This window comes from Saccharomyces mikatae (assembly GCF_947241705.1).
Source record: "Saccharomyces mikatae IFO 1815 strain IFO1815 genome assembly, chromosome: 16".
Lineage (NCBI taxonomy): Eukaryota > Fungi > Ascomycota > Saccharomycetes > Saccharomycetales > Saccharomycetaceae > Saccharomyces > Saccharomyces mikatae.
The window spans coordinates 219,799-241,920 of record NC_079271.1 but is presented as its reverse complement, the minus strand read 5'-3'; the positions used below and the strand labels follow the sequence as shown (position 1 = coordinate 241,920).

General features: G+C 37.3%; 9 protein-coding genes and 2 non-coding genes across 11 annotated transcripts; 5 read left to right on the top strand and 6 right to left on the bottom strand.

Annotated features, from left to right (window-relative positions):
* Positions 1-213: 213 nt before the first annotated feature.
* SYH1 (Syh1p) lies at positions 214-2,778 on the top strand (the record flags this gene model as incomplete). Its single annotated transcript, XM_056226145.1, has 1 exon — positions 214-2,778. The coding sequence occupies one exon, from the start codon at positions 214-216 to the stop codon at positions 2,776-2,778; it is 2,565 nt and encodes an 854-aa protein (XP_056079892.1).
* Positions 2,779-3,387: 609 nt separating this feature from the next.
* SSE1 (adenyl-nucleotide exchange factor SSE1) lies at positions 3,388-5,469 on the top strand (the record flags this gene model as incomplete). Its single annotated transcript, XM_056226144.1, has 1 exon — positions 3,388-5,469. The coding sequence occupies one exon, from the start codon at positions 3,388-3,390 to the stop codon at positions 5,467-5,469; it is 2,082 nt and encodes a 693-aa protein (XP_056079891.1).
* A 247-nt stretch (positions 5,470-5,716) lies between these two features.
* DPC25 (Dpc25p) lies at positions 5,717-6,466 on the bottom strand (the record flags this gene model as incomplete). Its single annotated transcript, XM_056226143.1, has 1 exon — positions 5,717-6,466. The coding sequence occupies one exon, from the start codon at positions 6,464-6,466 to the stop codon at positions 5,717-5,719; it is 750 nt and encodes a 249-aa protein (XP_056079890.1).
* Positions 6,467-6,632: 166 nt separating this feature from the next.
* Positions 6,633-7,103, bottom strand: SMKI16G0720 (uncharacterized protein; the record flags this gene model as incomplete). Its single annotated transcript, XM_056226140.1, has 1 exon — positions 6,633-7,103. One exon carries the CDS (start codon positions 7,101-7,103, stop codon positions 6,633-6,635), a length of 471 nt encoding a protein of 156 aa, XP_056079889.1.
* Positions 7,104-8,168: 1,065 nt separating this feature from the next.
* CQD1 (Cqd1p) lies at positions 8,169-10,295 on the top strand (the record flags this gene model as incomplete). Its single annotated transcript, XM_056226139.1, has 2 exons — positions 8,169-9,961; positions 10,115-10,295. 2 exons carry the CDS (start codon positions 8,169-8,171, stop codon positions 10,293-10,295), a joined length of 1,974 nt encoding a protein of 657 aa, XP_056079888.1.
* A 547-nt stretch (positions 10,296-10,842) lies between these two features.
* GDE1 (glycerophosphocholine phosphodiesterase) lies at positions 10,843-14,493 on the top strand (the record flags this gene model as incomplete). The annotated part of the gene is made up of 1 exon (XM_056226138.1): positions 10,843-14,493. One exon carries the CDS (start codon positions 10,843-10,845, stop codon positions 14,491-14,493), a length of 3,651 nt encoding a protein of 1,216 aa, XP_056079887.1.
* Positions 14,494-14,620: 127 nt separating this feature from the next.
* CAR1 (arginase) lies at positions 14,621-15,622 on the bottom strand (the record flags this gene model as incomplete). The annotated part of the gene is made up of 1 exon (XM_056226137.1): positions 14,621-15,622. The coding sequence occupies one exon, from the start codon at positions 15,620-15,622 to the stop codon at positions 14,621-14,623; it is 1,002 nt and encodes a 333-aa protein (XP_056079886.1).
* Positions 15,623-16,408: 786 nt separating this feature from the next.
* On the bottom strand, positions 16,409-16,825 carry SMKI16G0688 (uncharacterized protein; the record flags this gene model as incomplete). Its single annotated transcript, XM_056226136.1, has 1 exon — positions 16,409-16,825. The coding sequence occupies one exon, from the start codon at positions 16,823-16,825 to the stop codon at positions 16,409-16,411; it is 417 nt and encodes a 138-aa protein (XP_056079885.1).
* A 2,243-nt stretch (positions 16,826-19,068) lies between these two features.
* Positions 19,069-19,141, top strand: Smki_16.trna4K. The gene has a single exon. It is a non-coding gene; the product is annotated as a tRNA-Lys (tRNA).
* A 202-nt stretch (positions 19,142-19,343) lies between these two features.
* CRH1 (transglycosylase) lies at positions 19,344-20,882 on the bottom strand (the record flags this gene model as incomplete). Its single annotated transcript, XM_056226135.1, has 1 exon — positions 19,344-20,882. The coding sequence occupies one exon, from the start codon at positions 20,880-20,882 to the stop codon at positions 19,344-19,346; it is 1,539 nt and encodes a 512-aa protein (XP_056079884.1).
* Positions 20,883-21,388: 506 nt separating this feature from the next.
* Positions 21,389-21,494, bottom strand: Smki_16.trna3W. Its single transcript has 2 exons — positions 21,459-21,494; positions 21,389-21,424 (listed from the first exon to the last, which is right to left on the bottom strand). It is a non-coding gene; the product is annotated as a tRNA-Trp (tRNA).
* Between the last annotated feature and the right edge of the window lie 628 nt (positions 21,495-22,122).

Below are 22,122 nucleotides of genomic sequence, written 5' to 3'. Positions count from 1 at the left end.
AGCTGAAGATAATGAAGATACCAAGTGTTTGATGACATCAACTACTTCATACTCCCATTTTCACCTTATTATTGTACTCTGGCACGGCAGTGTGTTTCTGGAAATTTCATATAACTTCGCAAACAAGAAAAAAGCAAGAAATTTCAATTGCTATGGACGATAGGCAGGCTCTTTCAACTACAGTTTATCTAAGATTGGCATTAGCAGTAACGGATGAATCCTATCAACTCTCTAGCTTTTGATCTTCATAGCGTCAAGCTTGTAGGCTCGAATTCAGAAAACGCTGCATTATCTAATAGCAATACTCCAACATTGAACAATACGGCTCCTTTACAAAGGCCCTCCACTGTCATGGATTCTATTGGCATTCAAAGAGTGCCTTCTCCATTTTTGCCAGTGAAAAATGTGATTAATGAAGGAAGTACTGTTCCCGTCAATGTACGTGACGCTGAAATCACCGGACCTACGCTACAAATACCTGTCAATCAGAAGAACAACAGTACATTCAGTGCAACATCATCCAACCTGCATATGAGTGCTAGCAGCTCTTCTATTAAAAATATGCCATCTAAGGCGTTGCCTAATATGGGTTCCTATATTTACAATCCAACGGGGCTCTTCTCCAATGTTGGTAATCAACCTCCACCTCCCGGGATAGAGTCTCAGTGGAAGTATATTGACTCTAATGGTAATATTCAGGGACCATTTGGTACCAATAATATGTCGCAATGGTACCAAGGAGGGTATTTTACTCCTACTTTGCAAATTTGTAGATTAGCGACATCCCTTGACCCATTTGGTGTTAATGATCGATTCATCACATTAGGTGAATTGACCACTCTCGTTAACAATTATCAAGACCCATTTAGCGTCTTTGATTTTATTGTTATCAAAGCCTTGAATGGTGCTTCTCTCGTTACTCCCATGCTGTTAGAAAATCAAAAAGTTGATTCAAAAAAGTTGAAGTCTACTGCTAATGTGCATAGTGATGATTTTACGTACGAAGAAATACTCGGTCTTAAGTTTGCAGATGGAAGCTATTATCATGAAACTCAGGTTTGGGTTCCTGTTAATGGTCGACATGTCACAAAGGTAGATCACATACCGAACAATTCTAGACGTCCTGCGTCCGCAGCCGCACCTATCAGATCTGAGCAAACAGTACCTCCTAATGAAGGAAAAGCTTCTTCGCATAAGAGAAGAACAACCCTGAATGGACATGACGCTCCTTTAGACACACACGGAACTTCTTCAAACCCAACAAGTGAAGAAGAACGTATGGTAGAGGTTGCTACCGAGGAAGGTGAGGAATTTCGGCGTGCAGAAGAAAAGCATAATTCACCTGATCAAGTTCGACCAGAGGTTGAGGAAGTAGACGGTAAAGATGTGCTCCCAAATTCTGAGAAGTTAAAAAATAACAGCACATCACCGATGACCTCCGAAGAACAGAAGCGGTTTGCAAAAGCAGAATTGATGGCCCAGAAGTTATTGGAAGAACAGCAAAGACAAGAAGAAGAAAAAAAGAGAAGAGAAGAACAGCGTATATTAAAGAAAGAAAAGAAATTGAAACAGAAACAGAAAAAAGAAGAAGAAAAACTAAAAAAAAAGAAGAAGGAAGAAGAAAAGTCAGAAAAGGAAAAACAACAGGAACTGTTAAATAATGCTCTAACTGGAAATACTGACATTTCATCACCCGCTGAAAATGCTGCTAGTTCCTTGGCTACTAATTTAGCACCTTGGGCCAATAAGCAAACCGAGGATGCAGTTTTTAATCAAATTTCTTCCGCCTTTGAAGATCTGAAAAAGGAAATTCCTTCCAAGAGAGAAAAGAAGCCTAACCGTACTCAATTGAATCGCGAACAAGCACTAAAATTACAAAAGGAAATATTAGGCTCAACGCAAGCTTCGAAAACTAATCATACTGGTTCAGCCTGGGGAGTAAAACCACAGCAACCGATCAAGCTTGGTATTAAAGAGGAATTGATGAAAGACTTGGACAATACTAAAGGTCAGCCTACAATCAACAAGATTAATCTGGGTATGAATGATGATGATAATTCAGATTCTACTTTTATTGAAGAACAAAAAAAGCTATGGGAACAGGTTCAGAAAAAAACCAAAAAATCTAACCGTGTCACGACACTCGATGATTTCATTTCAAGGACACCCTCCCCATCTTCTTCAACATTAAACTCCTCAAATACTACTAATGCGTGGACTATGGTGCCTCCTAAGAGCACCGGCAATGCACTTTCCACCTCTTCTGCAGCTGTAAATCAACCAAGACCACATATTACTCCTGATAAACAGCGCTCTTCCGGGGGAATACCCGCTACAACAAAAGGCAAACTGAATGGCAAGAGTAAACAAATTGGTTCATCTACTAGTATTCCAACTTTAAAGGCACGCCAAGTTAAACCGTCAAGGATTTCTGCTTATCCCGGTAATTCTTCAGTTTCTAAACGTCAAGAATTTTTGAAGTGGTGTCGCTCCCAATTGAGATTAAATACTGGCGTTCAGTCCGACAATGTTTTAGAAATGTTACTTAGCTTACCTCCAGGTTCAGAATCCAAAGAAATTATAGCTGACACTATATATTCTTATAGCTCAACAATGGATGGTAGAAGATTCGCCACTGATTTTGTCAAGAAGCGCTTAGAATGTGAAGAACAAATTAATGACCCGTTAAGCTGGAGTGAAGTACTTGCCATGCCTGAAGGCAGCTCTGAAGATTGGGAATTTCAAGTTGTTGGCAAAAAGAAAGGAAAACGATTCTAAAAGTCTTTTGGCTTATAGGATTTGTTTGCTGTATATGTATATTTTTTGTTCAATGTATAAACTAATATGATTTCATTTATTTGTATAATTAATTAAAAATCGAATGTCTTGATAACTGATTACTACACCTGAACTCTTTATTTATGTGTTTGCTTCTCTTAATCTATCTACAAATTGTGCAAGTGTGAATGCATTTGTTTACTGATAATCGTATTCGAACGATACAAAAAAGAGTGGCTACTTAACTACAGGTTTAGAAGCATTATTTCAGGAACTCAATAGCACCTGTGGATAATCTTATAACATGCCTGTTAGTTATTATTGACATTAGTTGAGCACATAATCATTTGTTACGTCTATTTCTTTTTATTTTTTCTTTTTTTTTTTCAAAGACGATGAAAAAAATTTAACGAAGATGCTTCTAGAAGATTCCTTTTCCACAGAGTACAACTTCGTGTTGGAATAACATTTGTGATAAAAGTTACTATCCACTTCAATCTCTTTCTATCTTGACTTTCCCTCTTATAATTCGGTTTTTTCTGATTCTCAATTTTACTCTCGAAAAGCATAAGCAAAAAGTACATTGACATATAGCATTTCCTTTGAAAGATGAGTACTCCATTTGGTTTAGATTTAGGTAACAATAACTCTGTCTTGGCTGTTGCTAGAAACAGAGGTATTGACGTTGTAGTTAATGAAGTCTCCAATCGTTCTACTCCATCTGTCGTTGGTTTCGGGCCAAAGAACAGATACTTGGGTGAAACTGGTAAGAACAAGCAAACTTCAAATATCAAGAATACAGTTGCTAACTTGAAGAGAATTATCGGTTTGGATTATAACCATCCAGATTTCAAACAAGAATCTAAGCACTTTACCACCAAGTTGGTTGAATTAGACGACAAGAAGACTGGTGCTGAGGTTAGATTTGCTGGTGAGAAACATGTTTTCTCTGCTACTCAATTAGCTGCCATGTTTATCGACAAGGTCAAGGACACTGTCAAGCAAGAGACCAAAGCCAACATCACCGATGTCTGTATTGCTGTTCCACCTTGGTACACTGAAGAACAACGTTACAACGTTGCTGATGCTGCTAGAATTGCTGGCTTAAACCCTGTCAGGATCGTCAACGATGTTACTGCTGCAGGTGTTTCTTATGGTATTTTCAAAACTGATTTACCAGAAGGTGAAGAAAAACCAAGAATTGTTGCCTTTGTTGATATTGGACACTCTTCCTACACCTGTTCTATCATGGCTTTCAAGAAAGGTCAATTGAAGGTCTTGGGTACTGCCTGTGACAAGCATTTCGGTGGTAGAGATTTTGATTTGGCTATTACTGAACATTTTGCTGATGAATTTAAGACCAAGTACAAGATTGACATCAGAGAAAATCCAAAGGCTTACAACAGAATCTTAACTGCTGCCGAAAAGTTGAAGAAAGTTTTGTCTGCTAATACTAATGCACCATTCTCTGTTGAATCCGTCATGAACGATGTCGATGTTTCTTCCCAATTGTCCCGTGAAGAATTGGAAGAATTGGTCAAACCATTATTAGAACGTGTTACTGAACCAGTCACTAAAGCTCTAGCTCAGGCCAATTTAACTGCTGACGAAGTTGATTTTGTCGAAATTATCGGTGGTACTACTCGTATCCCAACCTTGAAACAATCAATTTCTGAAGCATTTGGTAAGCCATTATCTACTACTTTGAACCAAGATGAAGCCATTGCTAAGGGTGCCGCTTTCATCTGTGCTATTCATTCTCCAACTCTTAGAGTTAGACCATTCAAGTTTGAGGATATCCATCCTTACTCCGTTTCTTACTCTTGGGACAAACAAGTTGAAGATGAGGACCATATGGAAGTTTTCCCAGCAGGCTCAACCTTCCCATCTACGAAATTGATCACTTTGAATCGTACCGGGGACTTCTCAATGGCTGCCAGCTACACCGACATCACACAATTGCCAGCAAACACACCAGAGCAAATCGCTAACTGGGAAGTTACTGGTGTTCAATTACCTGAAGGTCAGGACTCTGTTCCAGTTAAGTTAAAATTGAGATGCGACCCATCTGGTCTACACACAATTGAAGAAGCCTACACTATCGAAGATATTGAAGTTGAAGAACCTATTCCATTACCAGAAGATGCTCCAGAAGATGCTGAACAAGAATTCAAGAAGGTTACAAAGACTGTGAAAAAAGATGATTTGACTATCGTCGCACACACTTTCGGTCTAGAGGCTAAGAAGTTAAATGAATTGATTGAAAAAGAAAATGAAATGATTGCCCAAGATAAGTTAGTGGCTGAGACTGAAGACCGTAAGAATACTCTTGAAGAGTATATTTACACGCTACGTGGTAAGTTGGATGAAGAGTATGCTTCTTTTGCTTCCGATGCTGAAAAGACCAAATTGCAAGGCATGTTAAGCAAAGCTGAAGAGTGGTTATACGACGAAGGTTTCGATTCCATTAAAGCTAAGTACATTGCTAAATACGAAGAATTGGCTTCTCTAGGTAACATTATCAGAGGTAGGTATTTGGCTAAGGAAGAAGAAAAGAAGCAGGCTATAAGATCCAAACAAGAAGCTTCTCAAATGGCTGCTATGGCTGAAAAGTTGGCTGCTCAAAGGAAGGCAGAAGCTGAAAAGAAGGATGAAAAGAAGGATACCGAAGGTGATGTCAACATGGACTAAGGTTGATGTAGTGAAGTTAGTATAAGAAGATATCTTTAGCTCTTTCTTTCAATTTTGAATTCACTTTGGATACATTTTTTTAACATCGTTCATGTATAGTTAGTAAAAGATTATAATATAATATAACTTAAAATTTTTATGAATATATATATGTATGCAAGCTTATGCCTCTCTATCCATAAATTTTAGACAAGATCGAAGTAGACGGAGATAATGCATGTTAGTTTTGAAGAAATGCAAGTTTAATTCAAACTAAAGCTGTTCTCTTTTTTAGTTCTTCCTGTCGGTGAATATTTTGTAACCTTTTCTTTGTTTCAAATTCGGCGAATGCTTTGACGTAAACTGGGATATCTTCCCAGCCTTCATCTGCATCAAGCTCAACCATATATTGACCTGCTCCCCCTTCTTCTTGTTCGTGTTTGTGTCTCAAAGCAGTATTTTTTCTTTTGGCTGCTAATACACTTTTGGGCAGGGGTCCTTTTCTCTTAGGGAACAAGCTTCTGATAGCAGACAAATCATGAGATTGTTCTGCTTTCCTACTTTCAACTTCCAGCTTCTTTTCTCGTAATTCCACTGGGATGTTTTCCAAATTCAACAATCCCAAAGGCGGATTCCAGTCTTTGGGCCATTTTTCTTCAGTTCCCTCGATGTTTTCTGCTGCCTCTTTTCTTCTTTGTTTCCAGTCCCTCAAATCCTCACTATATATCTCCCACACACAGTTAACACATCCTGACATGCAACAGTTATCTGGTTCTTGCGGTTTTGCTGGTACCTGGACACCTGCTATTTTCCTCATTCCGCCAGTGAGCACTCTACTTGTAGACTTTGGTGGCTCCCCCTTTAAGCGACCCCCAAACACAGTTGTCATTCTCTCTTCGGCAGAAGTAGATATATCCTGAGTGTTTCCTTCAAAAGTCATATCAACCTTAGAGTATCTTGTGAAACTCCGAACCGGATAGAATCTGTTAAGTAATGACCATCCGTGACTTCTTATCATCTTAAATTTAAAAAATCTCGTCTGTATCTAATGAAAACTGCGTGCACACTCGATCAGTTGAAGTACGTATTCTTTATTCTGTCTATCTTATATTATCTATATAAATAGGCTCGGCCATGTCGGGGGTAGAGAGGTATCTTTTTCAAATTCGAATAATGATTCGGCTTTATAACACCTGTCCATGACACTGCTCAATCATATATTTTAACTCTTCGAGCTCCCTTTTCATCTTATTCTTCACATTAAACGGTTCAAAGAGTCCCAACAAGTAGTTGCTAAGGTTAAGGCACTCTTCATACTTGCGTTGGTAAAACAGACGATGGCAGAAACCACTAAGCACTTGTCGTTGATGCTTATTGGAGATCTCGTACTTGCCATCTCGTATCTCAGCCAAAGGATCTACTTCATTCATCCATCCAACCTCTGTCCGCACAGGGCCCTTTTCGACTTGAAGGTAGTGCCTTAACTGCTGTACGTACTCTTCTTCTGTTTGACCTTTACGTATTTTGGTTTTTCCTGTTGATTTTCTAACGATTACTTCACCTGTTCTGCCATCTAAAGAGATCGGTTTGGTCACCGATTGGTCCTTTTCGCCATGAGGCTTTCTAAATCCTGTACTACAGGACTTCTCCACCATTATAGCTGTCTCAACTTTATTAGAAACTCTCTCATAATCTTTCTCTTCTCTTCAATCTTATGAATTTTTTTTAATTGCGACGAAGCGATGACTTTTGACATTGTTGTTGTGTGGCAAGTACAAGTGATTTTGAACTTTCGCTTGTATATATGATAGTAAATTGCAGTTAGAGTACATTGTAGTTAGTGCAGTTCGATATGACTGATAGTGATTATAATCATTTCCGTGAAATATTGAAAAAAAAAGTGAGGGCCATGAATGCAGTTCAGAATCTTTCTTTCAAGTTAGGTGGTCCCAGAAACTCCTAATTCTATATTGGTTACAATGGGTGAACTTTTTTTTGAGGAAGTTGCGCAACAGAATTTATTATGGTGACTTTTAGTTTAAGAATGTGAAATTGATTCTGACAACCAAAAAAATATAACACCATGCTGATGTTGTTATTTATATTGGCGCTGTTTCTAACATATCCTGTTGTCATTTTTACAGAATGGATTGTATATTACTGGCACATAACTAATTGCGCTCCATGCTTTAGAGGACAAATTTGAATTTGCTACATCAAAAGTATTTGGCAGAAAGAGAAATTAGTCAGGTGTTTCAATTGTTTCCACCATCTCTAGAGGCCTGGATTCGGCTGTACTAAAGAAAAGAATCTCATGAATCTAGACGCTAAGTGCAATCAAGGGAGAAGTATTGCTGAATGCCTAGTTGGTTAACTGATATTGGTGACAAAGAACTAATTCAGTCAAGATAAAGTTACATCTACTAGGTCTATTATGGTAATATTTTGTATCTCGTCGTCTTTCATATCTCATCATCGAAAACTCATGATTTATGACTGAATTATTTATATACCAAGAGTAAATTAGGTAGTGCCTTTGTTTATAATCAACGAAAAATAAATAACCCCGAATATATGAGGGGAAGTAACATCTCCCACTGATTCGAAGAAAAAAGGAGGAATATTTGATGTTATGAGAATACTACTCACTAACTCTATCAGATCCTCAAAACTAACTTTCTATAAATTAGAAAGTAAAGATATTAAAACCACCTGGACAAATGGCATTCCTAAGATTCGCTTATAAAAACTCCTGGCGATACTACAGTCAATCCACACGGCGTTTGTATAAAATACCTATAAGAAGAGTTATATTACCTACAACGATTGCTTTGTACCTGACAGACAAATCAGTCTCAAAACAATGTAGTGCCATATATAATGACTCATTAAAACCAGATCCCAAGGGTGATACTTTCGAAATGGGTCTCTACATTTCTTCTGAGAATGAATTGCAGGAAAAGCTCAAAACTTTCAGGTCTACGAAGGTCACTGAATCACCCAATAAAATAATGAGATTTCTAAGAATTTTTTGGTTTGGTTTCAATGACAATGTTATCGAACCTGTATGCACTATTTTGAGATTTTTAGAGATCTCTGCCATTTTTTTACCCCTTTTGTTACTGTACCCCATATCTTGGTTCGGTTATAAACTTAAAGTTACTGACACCAATATAACTGAGACCCGAGGTTCATTGATTTGGTGTCAATTGCTACGTAAGGCATTGGAATTAGCTGGTCCAAGTTTTATTAAACTTGGACAATGGGCAGGATCGAGAACAGATATATTCTCTCACGCCTTGTGTCATGAATTAGGTAAATTGCATAGCAATGTATCGGCTCACTCTCTAAGATTCACTCTTAAAAAGCTTTCCCAAGCATTAAAGGTGGACAAAATTGAAGATGCTTTTGATGAATTTAATTGTGCGCCAATCGGAGTTGGGTCCATCGCTCAAGTTTACGTGGGTGAACTATCTCAGAACTACATTGACAAATATGATAATATACAAATCGGTAAGGACGGTAATCGTTGGTGTGCAATCAAGATTTTACATCCAAATGTAAGATCTCAGATTCGGAGAGATTTGAAAATAATGAAATTCTTTGCTGCCGCAATTAACTGGATCCCGACCATGGAATGGTTGTCTTTACCTAGCGAAGTCGATCAGTTTTCCATACTAATGAACATTCAATTGGATCTAAGGATCGAGGCTTTGAACCTAGAGAAATTCAATGAGAATTTCAAAAATTCTATTCAAGTGAAATTTCCTAAACCATTTCTTTCCTTATCAAATAGAGATGTTATGTTTGAAGAGCATGTATATGGTCTTTCTATGGAAAAGTTTCTATCTACAAAAAATGAGCTTGACGACGTTGAACTTTGTAAGAAGGTTAGCGATCCTTTCGTCGACGCATTTTTACAAATGTTAATTCTTGACGATTTTGTTCATGCAGACTTGCATCCCGGTAATGTTATAATCAGATTTGTCAAGACAAACAAATACGGGACAAATATCATATCCTCCGAACTTGAGTCGTTCCGGATAACACGTGCATTAAGGACAAAGATTGAAGAAGAACAGGATCAGGACTTTGTAGGTGAACTGAAGTCTATACTGACTAATTATACGCCCCAAATATGTTTCATCGATACAGGAATAATCACAGAATTGAATGAAAAGAACAGAATTAATTTCATCGCCCTTTTTAACGCCTTGGCACGATTCGATGGTTATAGAGCTGGTGAGTTGATGATTGAAAGGTCAAGGACTCCAGAAACAGCCATTGATAAGGAATTATTTGCGTTTAAAGTAGAAAAGTTAGTTGACAAAGTTAAACAAAGAACGTTTACATTAGGAACTGTATCAATTGGTGATTTGCTCGATCAGATGTTAAGTATGGTGAGATCCCATCATGTCAGAATGGAATCTGACTTTGTTTCCGTGGTAGTGGCTATTTTACTCTTAGAGGGTATTGGACGACAATTAGATCCAAATTTGGACTTATTCGAAAGGTTCGTATTTTATGCTTTGATTAATGGTTTTGAAGAATAGAATTTATTCTTCTATAACCGTACTATTTTCCTTTTTATGGTTTTTATTATCATTGAAGAACTACTTTACTAACAAGAATACCTGCCTCTTTGTAACTTTTTCTTCGTAAACAGTTCGCTACCCATATTACGTGAGTTTGGGTTTAAGCGAGAAGCCAAAAGTCTCCTGAAAGATGCAAGCACATTCTCGATGCTCAAGATATGGGTTGGTTTGGAAGTGCGTCAATTAATGCATCTGTCCATGAAACAAATATATGATCTTGTTAGAACCGACCAATTGTGCCCTAATTATTAATATTCTTTATTTTTATATTCCGTTTATAACTGTCAATATCCACGTACAGACACGTGGAGTAATGTTATAACCCTTACGCACGCTGTCTCAAAATACTAGCTCCCTAGTGTAAACGACGAAACATATATAACTCGAAGATGAAAATGCCGCGGTTATTCAACTTGAAACTTGTCGAGTGTGGTTATTATCAGCTTTTTGTAAACTTCATCAGCAATTTTTACACAAATAGTTTATACTCACTTGATATCGCAAAAGTGAATTAGAAACAAAGAGTAAGAAAATTATTTTTAGAACGTGTACAATATATCAAAGAGAAAACGTTACGTAATTGGAATAAAAAACGGATTAGTGTCTTACAAAGTGGCACTAATAAAGTTAAAAATCTACTATTATTGTATTATTAGGCAATAAGAATACACAACAACGAATACAAGTCAAATAAAAAAGGGAACCCCTATTCTACAGCATAGGGATAGCCAGTAGGTCTAAATAAAGTGATAAAACTATTGGAAATATAACATATTTATATACCCAAGCAATACAATTCATGAAGTTCGGCAAAACCTTCGCTAATCATCGAATTCCAGAGTGGTCAAGTCAATATGTTGGCTACAAATCATTAAAGAAAATGATAAAAGAAATTACAAGGCTTCAAGAGGACATGTACAGGGCTCAAAGTAAGAATAACTATGATGAAAGTGGACCGCCAACAAAAATGAGGGACTCATCTAATAGCGCTCAAAACTATTTAGATTCTCCAAAAATCCAAAAGTTATTAGGGTCAATTTTCTTTACTATCGATAGGGATATTGAAAAAGTAGATACATTTTACAATTCTCAATATGCGGAATATAAGAAAAGATTTGAAAGATTGCTTTCATCTAATCAATTTAATGAAATAAAATCAACCTTAGCAACGGGCGGTAACGAGGAAGATACAGCAGCGCAAAACTTGCTTACAAAAGATACGAGAGAAATGAATGAGCTTCTAAGAGGAACCAGTCAAGTTAGCAGGATGATTTATCATAAAGATGATTTAATGGAAATTCAATCTATTTTATCTGAGTTAAGGAAACAATTTAGAAATTTGAAGTGGTATGCTGAATTAAATAAAAGAGCTTTCAATAAGATTTTAAAGAAATTAGATAAAAAAGTTGGTACCAGCCAGCAGATGTCAACCATGGAAACTAGAATCATGCCATTGCAATTTGCTGATGATTCTCTGATAAGTAAAGATTTAAGTTTACTCAAAACCATCTGGGAACAAGTGACATTAAAAGTAAATGCTTATGAAAATGTGGTAAGGAGTTGCTCACCTAATACAAATGTTAATGATAATATGGAGTTTTTTAATATTATTTCTGTTTTCATAGAAGAAGATGATAGCAAAGGATTGATTAGAGAGCTAATAAACCTATATTCGGAATTGTCTTTAATTCCAACAAGAATTATGATTAATGTTTTAAATAAGGCGGCAGTATCTGAATCTCTGGCATGCATTGATGCTATTTTACAGGTTATTCCGTCTTTAAATGATCCAGAAGATATTAACAGAAGAAATTTCTTTCACCATCATATTATTACTATTGGCAAGTTACTTGGAAGACAGGAAGTATCTGATAGAAAAAAGAAGTCACAACCTTTTAAATACGTCAATAGTAAGGGAAAGGTTGAAACAGATTTAAGGACTCTACACATGATATTATCAGTTCCAATAGAAACGGATAGTGTTACAGAGGAAGAAAAAAGCTCGGCTTCTATACTTTCTTATATTTTAGACAAGTTACCAGTTCATTTAAGGCCGTGCCTTTTCCAACATGATAACTATAAAAGAACGCCCTTGCATTATTCTTGCCAATATGGCTTATCTGAAATTACGGCATTGATTATCAAACTAATGAAGGAATGGAATGTCTGGAGTGAAGTTCCCATTGATGATGTTTCCGCATTTGGAGATGCAGAATCGTTGACACCTTTACATCTATGTGTGTTGGGTGCTCATCCCAGGACTACTGAAGTTTTGTTGCAATCATTGAATCGAAACGTGAAGTTGAAAAGTTCAAGCTTGTTACATTTGGCCACTGAATGGAATAACTATTCTCTTTTAAATGTTCTTCTGTCTTCGAAAAAGTTTGATATAAATTATCAAGACAATGAATTACACGAAACGCCTCTATATCTCGCTTGCAGATTGAACTTTTTTGAAGCAACTGTGTGTTTACTTTATAATGGAGCTGACCTTGAAATAAGGGAAAAACTTTTTGGCTGGACAGCCGTTTTTGTTGCGGCAGCTGAAGGGTTTGAGGACATTGTCAGCCTTTTGATAGCAAATGATGCGAATTTTGATATTGAAGATGATGGTGGATGGACACCAATGGAACATGCGGTACTACGTGGTCATTTACATGTTGCTGATATGGTTCAAATCAAAGACGAATTAGTCACACATCCTCATTCACAAATAAACAGTGGTAACGAAAATAAAGAATCTCCAAACGAGGAAATAGATCAAAGGAATGTAAATGGAAACGTGGTAAATAAAGGATCCCTAGGAAAACTGGCTGGGCCAATAAAGTCATATGGGCATAAGTTCTTAGATAATAATGAATCATTAATAATAATAACATTGGGAAGTAACGACACAAGAAACAAAAGCCCTCCGATTTCGTTTAAACAAGAGGAACTGGCAAAAATCATTGGTTTGGAAGCCGATTGTGCGTTATCATTAATAATCACATGCGCGGATTCAATTGAGAAATCCACTGTGATATTGGATTTACCACTAGAAGACAACGTGGACGCAGTGGACTTCAAAGTACCTTTTAAAGATGATTATTCTCACACATTATATTTTGATATTGTACCAACATACGGAACACGCTCGTTAGAAAGACATAATGAAGTAGCTTGCCAGAATAACAATAATAGCCACGTAATGGGGAGGGGCGTTTCAATGTTGAATAAGTCGTACAGTTCGGTAGGGGTCAATAGAAGTGTATTAAATGGTAACTTAACGGTCCCTATCATTGCCAATCATACATTGGAAATAATTGGGACGTTGAAATTTGAGTATATTATAATAACACCATTTGAACATCCAAAACTGCCCCTAAAAAGAACAGAAACGTACTGGAAATCCTTGGTGTCCACACGTGTTATAGGACATAGAGGTTTGGGTAAAAATAATCCCAATAAATCATTGCAAATTGGAGAGAATACAGTAGAGTCTTTCATCATGGCAGCGTCATTAGGAGCATCTTATGTGGAGTTTGATGTTCAGTTAACAAAGGATAATGTGCCAGTAGTGTATCATGATTTTCTAGTGGCTGAAACAGGGGTTGACATCCCCATGCATGAATTAACACTGGAACAGTTTTTAGACTTAAATAATGCGGATAAAGAGCACATTCAACGTGGAGCAGGTAACCCATCTCGTCATGTTAACGGTGTAGAGTTAGCATTACCTAAGAATAGGAGGCGTTCGGTTGATGATTCTGACGTCAGTACATTAAGGAGAGCTTGGGATTTGCATGATGTTGACCCAGAGGAGAGGGTCAATACTTCTCATTGGTCTAACAATCGAATGAGGTTAACTAAGACTTTCAAGAAGAATAATTTCAAGGGGAATGCTAGAGGACATTCTATAGCTTCATCATTTGTTACCTTAAAAGAACTATTCAAGAAAATCCCGGCTAACGTTGGATTCAACATAGAATGTAAGTTCCCCATGCTTGATGAAGCCGAAGAGGAAGAATTGGGGCAAATAATGATAGAGATGAACCATTGGGTGGATACTGTGCTGAAAGTGGTTTTTGACAATGCAAATGGGAGGGATATTATCTTGTCGTCTTTCCATCCAGACATTTGCATCCTGCTTTCGTTGAAGCAACCAGTGATTCCTATATTGTTCTTGACGGAGGGTGGTAGTGAGTCGATGGCAGATTTAAGAGCGTCATCTTTGCAAAATGGTATAAGATTTGCCAAGAAGTGGAATTTGTTGGGTATTGTATCAGCGGCAGCGCCTATCTTGAAGGCGCCACGGTTAGTGCAAGTGGTTAAGTCCAATGGGTTGGTATGTGTCACTTATGGTGTGGACAACAACGACCCCGAGAATGCCAGTATCCAAATCGAAGCTGGTGTGGATGCAGTTATTGTGGATAGTGTGTTGGCGATTAGACGGGGGCTAACCAAAAGATAATGAAAAGGAACGAAGTGCAGAATTCTTTATTTTTTTTTTCTTTTATATATTAGTAATCTTATATATGCATGTGCTCAACAAAAATAAAAAAGAATGCTTATTTTAATAACAGAGAAATGATGATAAACTACAATAAGGTTTCACCCAATGCACATCTCGCAATGGCGCAACCTGCAGAGATAGTATTTGAAACATGAATATCGTGAATGGCAAGATCAGGGTTACATTCAACGATGTCTAGGGCAATTAGATTACCAGATTCTGCCAACCTTTCGACTAAGAAAAGACCCTCTCTCAAAGTCAACCCACCTCTTACTGGGGTGCCAGTAGCAGGAATGTATAATGGATCTATAGCATCGACGTCATAAGAACACATGATAGGGCCTTCACCGTTTGTGTCGGGGTGCACGGCTTTCATGGCCATTTCGATGACAGCGTTAATACCATATTTGTCCACATGGTACATGGAAAAGGAAGCAATACCTAACTCTTTCAAGATTTTCTTTTCCCCTGCGTCAACATCTCTCAACCCAATGTAGGCGATTTTCTTTGGGCTCAAGTTACCAGGAACCCATTTCAAGGACTCGGGACAATGTGGAATGTCTTTATTCAAGCCCAGAAGGAATGACACGGGACAACCGTGCAAGTTTCCAGAAGGTGTGGACTCTATGGTGTTTATATCGGCGTGAGCGTCTATCCATAATAGGCCAGCATCAGGGTATTTGTCCAAAACCGCGGAGACAGAACCCAAAGAAATGGAATGATCACCACCCAAGGTCAGAGGGAATCTGTCCGCCTGGGCTACTTTCGACACCGAATCGTAGACCAACTTGGTAGCTTCACCGACCATATCAGCCCTCTTGGCCTTGATACCATCCATCATTACGGAGGACCCGCCAGTTGTTGAGTCCCTCTCCATTTTTAATTTGCCCACATATTGTGCCTCATCCATGGAAGGTACTAACTCTGTAGACCAACCTAATTCTTCTATGCTTGCTTGAAGGCCATGCTTGAGCAAGTATTTAGGACCCTTCTCGACACCGAGTTTACCCTGACCGCCACTGAAAGGAGCCAAGACTATGGATAATTCACGATTTTTGTTGTAGTTATAGTGAGGAACAGTTTGCATTTTGTAAGCTTTATTGTTATTGATATAGTAGTTATTGTATTTGTTACCTTGAGGGAAGATATATACAACCCAACAAGAGAAGAGAGGAAGCTTTAGTTGATGATGGAAAAGGAGTTGGAAGCTCTGTTTATATACTCTTTAAGTCTCTCGGCGGCTACCGCTAAGTGAAAACTTCAGCGAGTGGCGGTGCGCTGTTGATTGCCGTTAGCAGCATGGTGCTTCGCGAAGGGCAGGAATTAGAGACAGGTCGCGCCTGCCGATATTCACGCGGTGTCGAGCCTCCACAAAGAGTAATAGAAAAAACTGTTAATGGAAGGAGCATTCACTGGGTGAGGATCCCAGGTCAAGATGCGGCGTCAAGAATAAGACGAGCCAGTAGAAATAGAGCTGGGGTTTATCAGAATTTTGATAGCATACGAAGAGGAAAGTCAAGTGAACGAGGATTGCACTGTTTGTCTATCCGTGTAAGATGATGACAAGACATTGATGACAATTATTTTGTTTTTCAACAGAAAGTTCTTCTGGAAATTTGGGAACCACAAGTGTTTTAATTAAACTACCAGATCATCTCTAGTTTGGTTGGCTACAAATATTAATTTTCAGTTATTAAAAAAAAAAGGTCATTTGCGGAGTATACTTTATAGATATTCTTGGAAAGAAAGAGTTATCTAAAAGTAAAACCATAGTCAAAAAAGAAAAGGGTTGTATCTGATGGCCGCATCGAATGTGATTTTCACGCACAAGTTGGCTTTATATAGGTACCTAAGAGTATAATTTCGTTTCTCTTCATAGAATAATACAGGCGATAAATAGTGCAAATATAAAGTACTGTAACACATTGGTTGGCTTTAGTGAGAGAGCATCAGACAAAGCATAATCTCTAGCATATGTTCTGCCACAATTCCAATAATCTACAGCCGACCTGTTATTCTCGGTTAGGTTAATAACGGAAGAATAGCCACAATCCAAAATACTATTCGAAGAAGTTGGCATGTTAGCTGAGAATGTGGTCTCTGGAGCCTTCTTAGTCGATGTTAATAATGCCGATTCATATCCTGTACCACACGCCCAATAATTTACTGCTGCCATAGTGGACATGTTCAGATTTATAGCCCCCATGCTACCACAATACAATAGGGAGGACACATTTGATGGTAAAGGTGCGGAAAATGTAGGTGTAGATGAACTTTTTGAATTGGGCATTCCGAATTTGCTGTACTTGTTCTTACCACTTTGGAATCTTGCAATATTAAAGAAGCGAACGTTCGAGTAGCGTTTATATACTCTTGTTAGAAGATTTTCTTAGTACTTCTTAACAATGGAAAAAAAGGATATGGAACTAGGAAAGTTACAATAAAATGAGTGTGGGTGGCTGAGAGTCCGTAAGAGTCTTCACATGTTCTGCTGTGGTTAAAAAAGCGCTCATTATCAACGCATTTTTCCGAAATTGTTCCCAGATATATTTTTTTTTCTTCCTACGAAAGGCTAACTGGCCCATACGCCTCTCAAAACAGGCGGTGTTAGTTGAATATTTTTAGGTCGTCAGGGTCTTCAGGGTCTTCAGGGTCTTCAGGGTCTTCGGGGTCTTAGTGAAATTCATGTGTTTAAATTCGTTCTGTCTTCTTAGTTAAAAGAATTATATATGCATGCAGCTCCCAGTTATTTGTTAAATGAAATCATTGCACTGAGACATGTATAATTTCTATACTCTTTCCACCAAAGTAAATTTTCTTAGATGATTCTTGGGGGAAAGAAAGAACTAAACTGAAGTCAATGATTAAGGTGGGGCTAATAGAAATACCGATATTTTGGCCACTTGTCGAAAAGCTTCCAAGATCATATAGCAGTATTTGGAATTTCCTCTTCATAGATATAGGCCTGGATAAAAATGTAACAGCCGCGCTGATAGTATTTTTCTTGAAAGCCTAAGGAGCCAACCTTGGGGAATACCTTTATTACCTTTTGGACAGTTGAGGTGGGGCATTTTGTGAAAGTAAAATAGGCTATACTTCAAAATCCATGCCAAAAATTCTTCCTCGGGAAGAATAAAATAGTTCATGAACGAGTTTCTGGAGTCTTGCTCGTTCCAATTTTCATTGGCCGCTCTGAACGCTTCTGTAGCTTTGTGTAAATCATTACTAACCCATTTGATTTTTTCTTGACGTTTATTCTTCAAGATCATGTGTTATTCTTCACATGTTCATTCTTTGATTTTAGTACACATCAAATTCAATTTTTAACAACATGCGTTGATTTTAAAAGTCTTTATATTTACATCAATTTAATTAATCTAAACCTTTTTCGATAAATTCAATAAATTATTATATATTAAAATTAGAATATAATAATATTAAATAAACCAAACAAAGAATATATTAAAAGGTAAACAAGAAGATTTTCGGGTCCCAGAGTATATCATTATTGATAAGTTGATAAATCTATGAAACGTTCGTGAATCCTGAGGAGACTATTTTGAATTTGCATGGAACACCACCTACTACTATCACGACACTTTTTGTACATTGTTTTAAATAAAGGAAATATCTTTATGGACTTTTTCCCCCAGTTTACCGATATTTTATGAATCTCTTTGAGAAGTGGGTGAATTTTGAGATGATTGTTGGGATTCCATTGTTGATAAAGGCAATAATATTAGGTATGTAGATATACTAGAAGTTCTCCTCGAGGATATAGGAATCCCATAAATGGAACTCCTAGTTCTACATAATTCTGTATATGCTTTTATTGTCATTTTATATGTTGTCAGTCATTATCCTATTACATTATCAATCCTTGCATTTCAGCTTCCACTTATTTCGATGACCGCTTCTCATAACTTATGTCATCTTCTAACACCGTATATGATAATGTACTAGTAGTATGACTACTAGTTGCTAGACGATAGTTGATTTTCATTCCAACAAATCAGCATGTGTTTTATATACCTCTCTTATATAGATTAAGAAGGAACGACTATTCTTAATTATTACAACTTACTAAACAACTAATATTCAACACATTTTGCTAATATATAGTTGGGGAAGTTCCCTTAATACTAGATAAGTAAGTGTGCCACAACATACATTGTTGTATTGCGGGCTCGAGTAATACCGGGATGTCTTGACAATCCTAATATACTATCTTAGGGAAGTAACTTATTGTCAAAACGGCTTATCAACTTAATTCACGGGATGTTACTTATCCTATATATTATATAAGATATAGTTTATACTAAATAGTGGAAGCGCGGAATCTCGGATCTAACTAATTGTTCAGGTATTTATACATTTGATTAGTTCAGCTCGGAAAAGCAGAGTTTTACCTTATGTTGTTCAATCTGTTCGTTTCGTTATAAGATTGTTTCATATGTGTTTTATGAACGTTTAGAATGATGTATTGTCATACTGACGTATCTCATCTTAAGATACAACATTCTCAACAAATAAGCCTTGTTGGCGCAATCGGTAGCGCGTATGACTCTTAATCATAAGGTTAGGGGTTCGAGCCCCCTACGGGGCTTTCTAATTTTTTGTGAAAATTGCTGATATATTTACTTTCAAGTGTTGATTTACTCTCAATCTATATCCAGTAATTATACTTTTAAATTTTTTTTTTTTCACTGATTATACATTTATTTTTTATTTGGTGTTTGTAGTTATTGTATTTAAAGATTACATCTTCTTATTTTGGTGCTGAATATTCTCTAGTAAATATTATAAGCTCATACTAAGCCAAATAAGACCGTTACTAATAGAGAGAAAAGTTTCCCTTTTATTGGTAAGCTCTGAGCGAACATGGCACCGTTAGCGATTTGAACTGAATAAGGAGAGCTCGTTTCGGAAGTAGAACTTTGAACAGAAGTAGGCTTGCTGGATGTTTGAGTAGTCGAGCTAGCTACGTCTTTACTCGATGTTGTGACACTACTCTTATCTTGGCCAGGACTACTAGATGATAGAGTAGATTGATGAGTAGTTGGGGTAACTGTGGACTTAGTAGATGAAGCGATAGTAGATGCTTTAGGACTAGAAGAAATTGTGGATCTACTTGCAGTCGAAGAAACTAACGGTTCCTTTGATGTGGTAGATTGCTTATCAGATGATCTAACGGAACTAGAAGTGACTGACGAGGAAGACTTTTTAGATGACACTGAAGAGGATGAAGATGAAGATGAAGATGAAGATGATACCACTGACGAAGATTTTGCTGATGATGATTTTGCCGATGATACTACTGACGAAGATTTTGATGATGATACTGCGGATGAAGATTTTGATGATGATACTGCGGATGAAGATTTTGATGATGATACTGCGGATGAAGAGCTGGTTGAAGAAGAGGACGACGAGGTGGTAGAAACACTACCACCGCTAGCTAAGACGGCAAAATCTTCTTGTGCTTGGTCGTATCTACCATAAATAGAACCGTCTTCAACATCAATGGATTCCCATGAACCGGATTTGTCACCATAGGTGTATTTTTTACCAGTAGAATAATCGGTAACAATGACTTTTTCAATATACATGGTAAATGGGGCATCATCGTAATTAGTTTCACCACCGGCCCATTCAATGGTACCAGGAGCATTGTCTGGATCACCACCGGCCCAAATACCCATCATAACATACATTGGAGATTGTGGATAACCTTCGCTCGATGTGTTCGATAGTACTCTGACTGATTCCCCATCGAGGTACCAAGTCGTTTTGTCCATTGCCCAATCTAGAGTATAGTTATGAAATTTATCGGTAGGAGTGTCGACACCGTGAAATTGACCTCTGTCGTATGTTGTTGTATCACCTTTAGAAAAGAAGTTAGATTGAAATTGAGTGTTGTCACTGCCCACCCACTCGATATCAATTTCATCTAAATCGTCACTTTGTAAATAGAATGATGAAACAATACCAGTACCACTGGCAGCCTTTAAAACTACTTCCAATTTGCCGTACATGATGTAAAAATTAGATTTCAAACTTGGGTTATCATATCTTTTTGCGAGCGTCATCGACAATCCGTCCTTGCCGTATTTGATTTCACCTGCATGCTTCAAATCAGTAAACCATTCGGATGATGATGAAAAATCTTCAATGAAACTAGTCGCCAGGGCTGTGTCAGGCGTACAGCCTGTAGTTTTTAAAGGATTACACGAAGTCCCGCTCGATGTAGCAGATGTACTGTCTGTATCAGTAGTGCTTTCAGCACTAGCCAATGTAGACAATAATGAAGAGGCACTAAGTACCGATATTAGATCGAGCAGTTTCATAGTTTTACGCTGTATTAATTTTGGTATAAGTCACTATTTTATTGATATTTCCCAGGGTGATAAAGGAAAATTTGATAAATATTAACTAATCAGAGAAGTTTCAATAAGTGTTTCATCTTTTGCGCTTTTTTCATGTTGCTGACCAGCAAGTATTTATAGAGAAAAAAAAACTAACATATGAAACCAGTAATTGCGAGCTCTAAATATATCTTATTCCCAATCGGGAAAAAGAACTTCTTGATCGAGCGAGAAGAACTGCCATTGTAATTAAGACAGTGTCATTTTCGTATCCTCCACCACGAAAAGCAACCTCTCAGAGACCCTAGTGCATTATAGCCCAGTTCTATTTTTACATTTCCAAGAACACCACTAGAATTGTCGCCAAAAAATCGGTCGGCTGGGAAAACGCGTCATCCATTCAGCCCGCACAGGAAAAAAACAAGCCACTTAACGCGGTTCACGATCATCGTCCAGCCTCTTTTTTACGTGAGAAAAAATCAAAAAAATGAAACGGACAGGAATTGAACCTGCAACCCTTCGATTGCAATCTTATTCCGTGGAATTTCCAAGATTTAATTGGAGTCGAAAGCTCTACCATTGAGCCACCGCTTCATCTTGAAATAAGAAGAAATTAAGTTCACTGTAGTCCACCCTAAAGAGTGTTTTCTGTTCATAATATTACAAGGACTGAGATACAGGTGAATTTTGAGATAATTGTTGAGATTCCATTGTTGATAAAGGAGATATTATCTGGTGGTACATAGAATATACCAGAAGTTCTCCTTAGGTATATGTTGGAATAAGTGATTACTACTATACATTTATTCATATAAATTATTGTAGTTGATGACGAACATTCTTTAACATGATACTAATAATGTTGGGTAAATGAATACTAACATTCTTATGGTGATACCAATTAAATTGGAGTAGGCAAATTCTAATTATAGAATTTCCTGCACTGATAAGATAAAGATCTATTAATTGTCCAGAACTTAGTATATAAGAAGATGAGTTATCACCAAATTCTTATCATCAACACTCTGATTTATGTCTGAACCACTGGGTTTAATACAACCAATCAGCGTGTGTTTTATATACCTCTCTTATATAGATTAAGAAGGAACGACTATTCTTAATTATTACAACTTACTAAACTACTAATTATCAACAAGAAGTTCTCCTCGAGGGTATAGGAATCCGATAAATGGAACTCGTTATTCCACATAATCCTGTAACT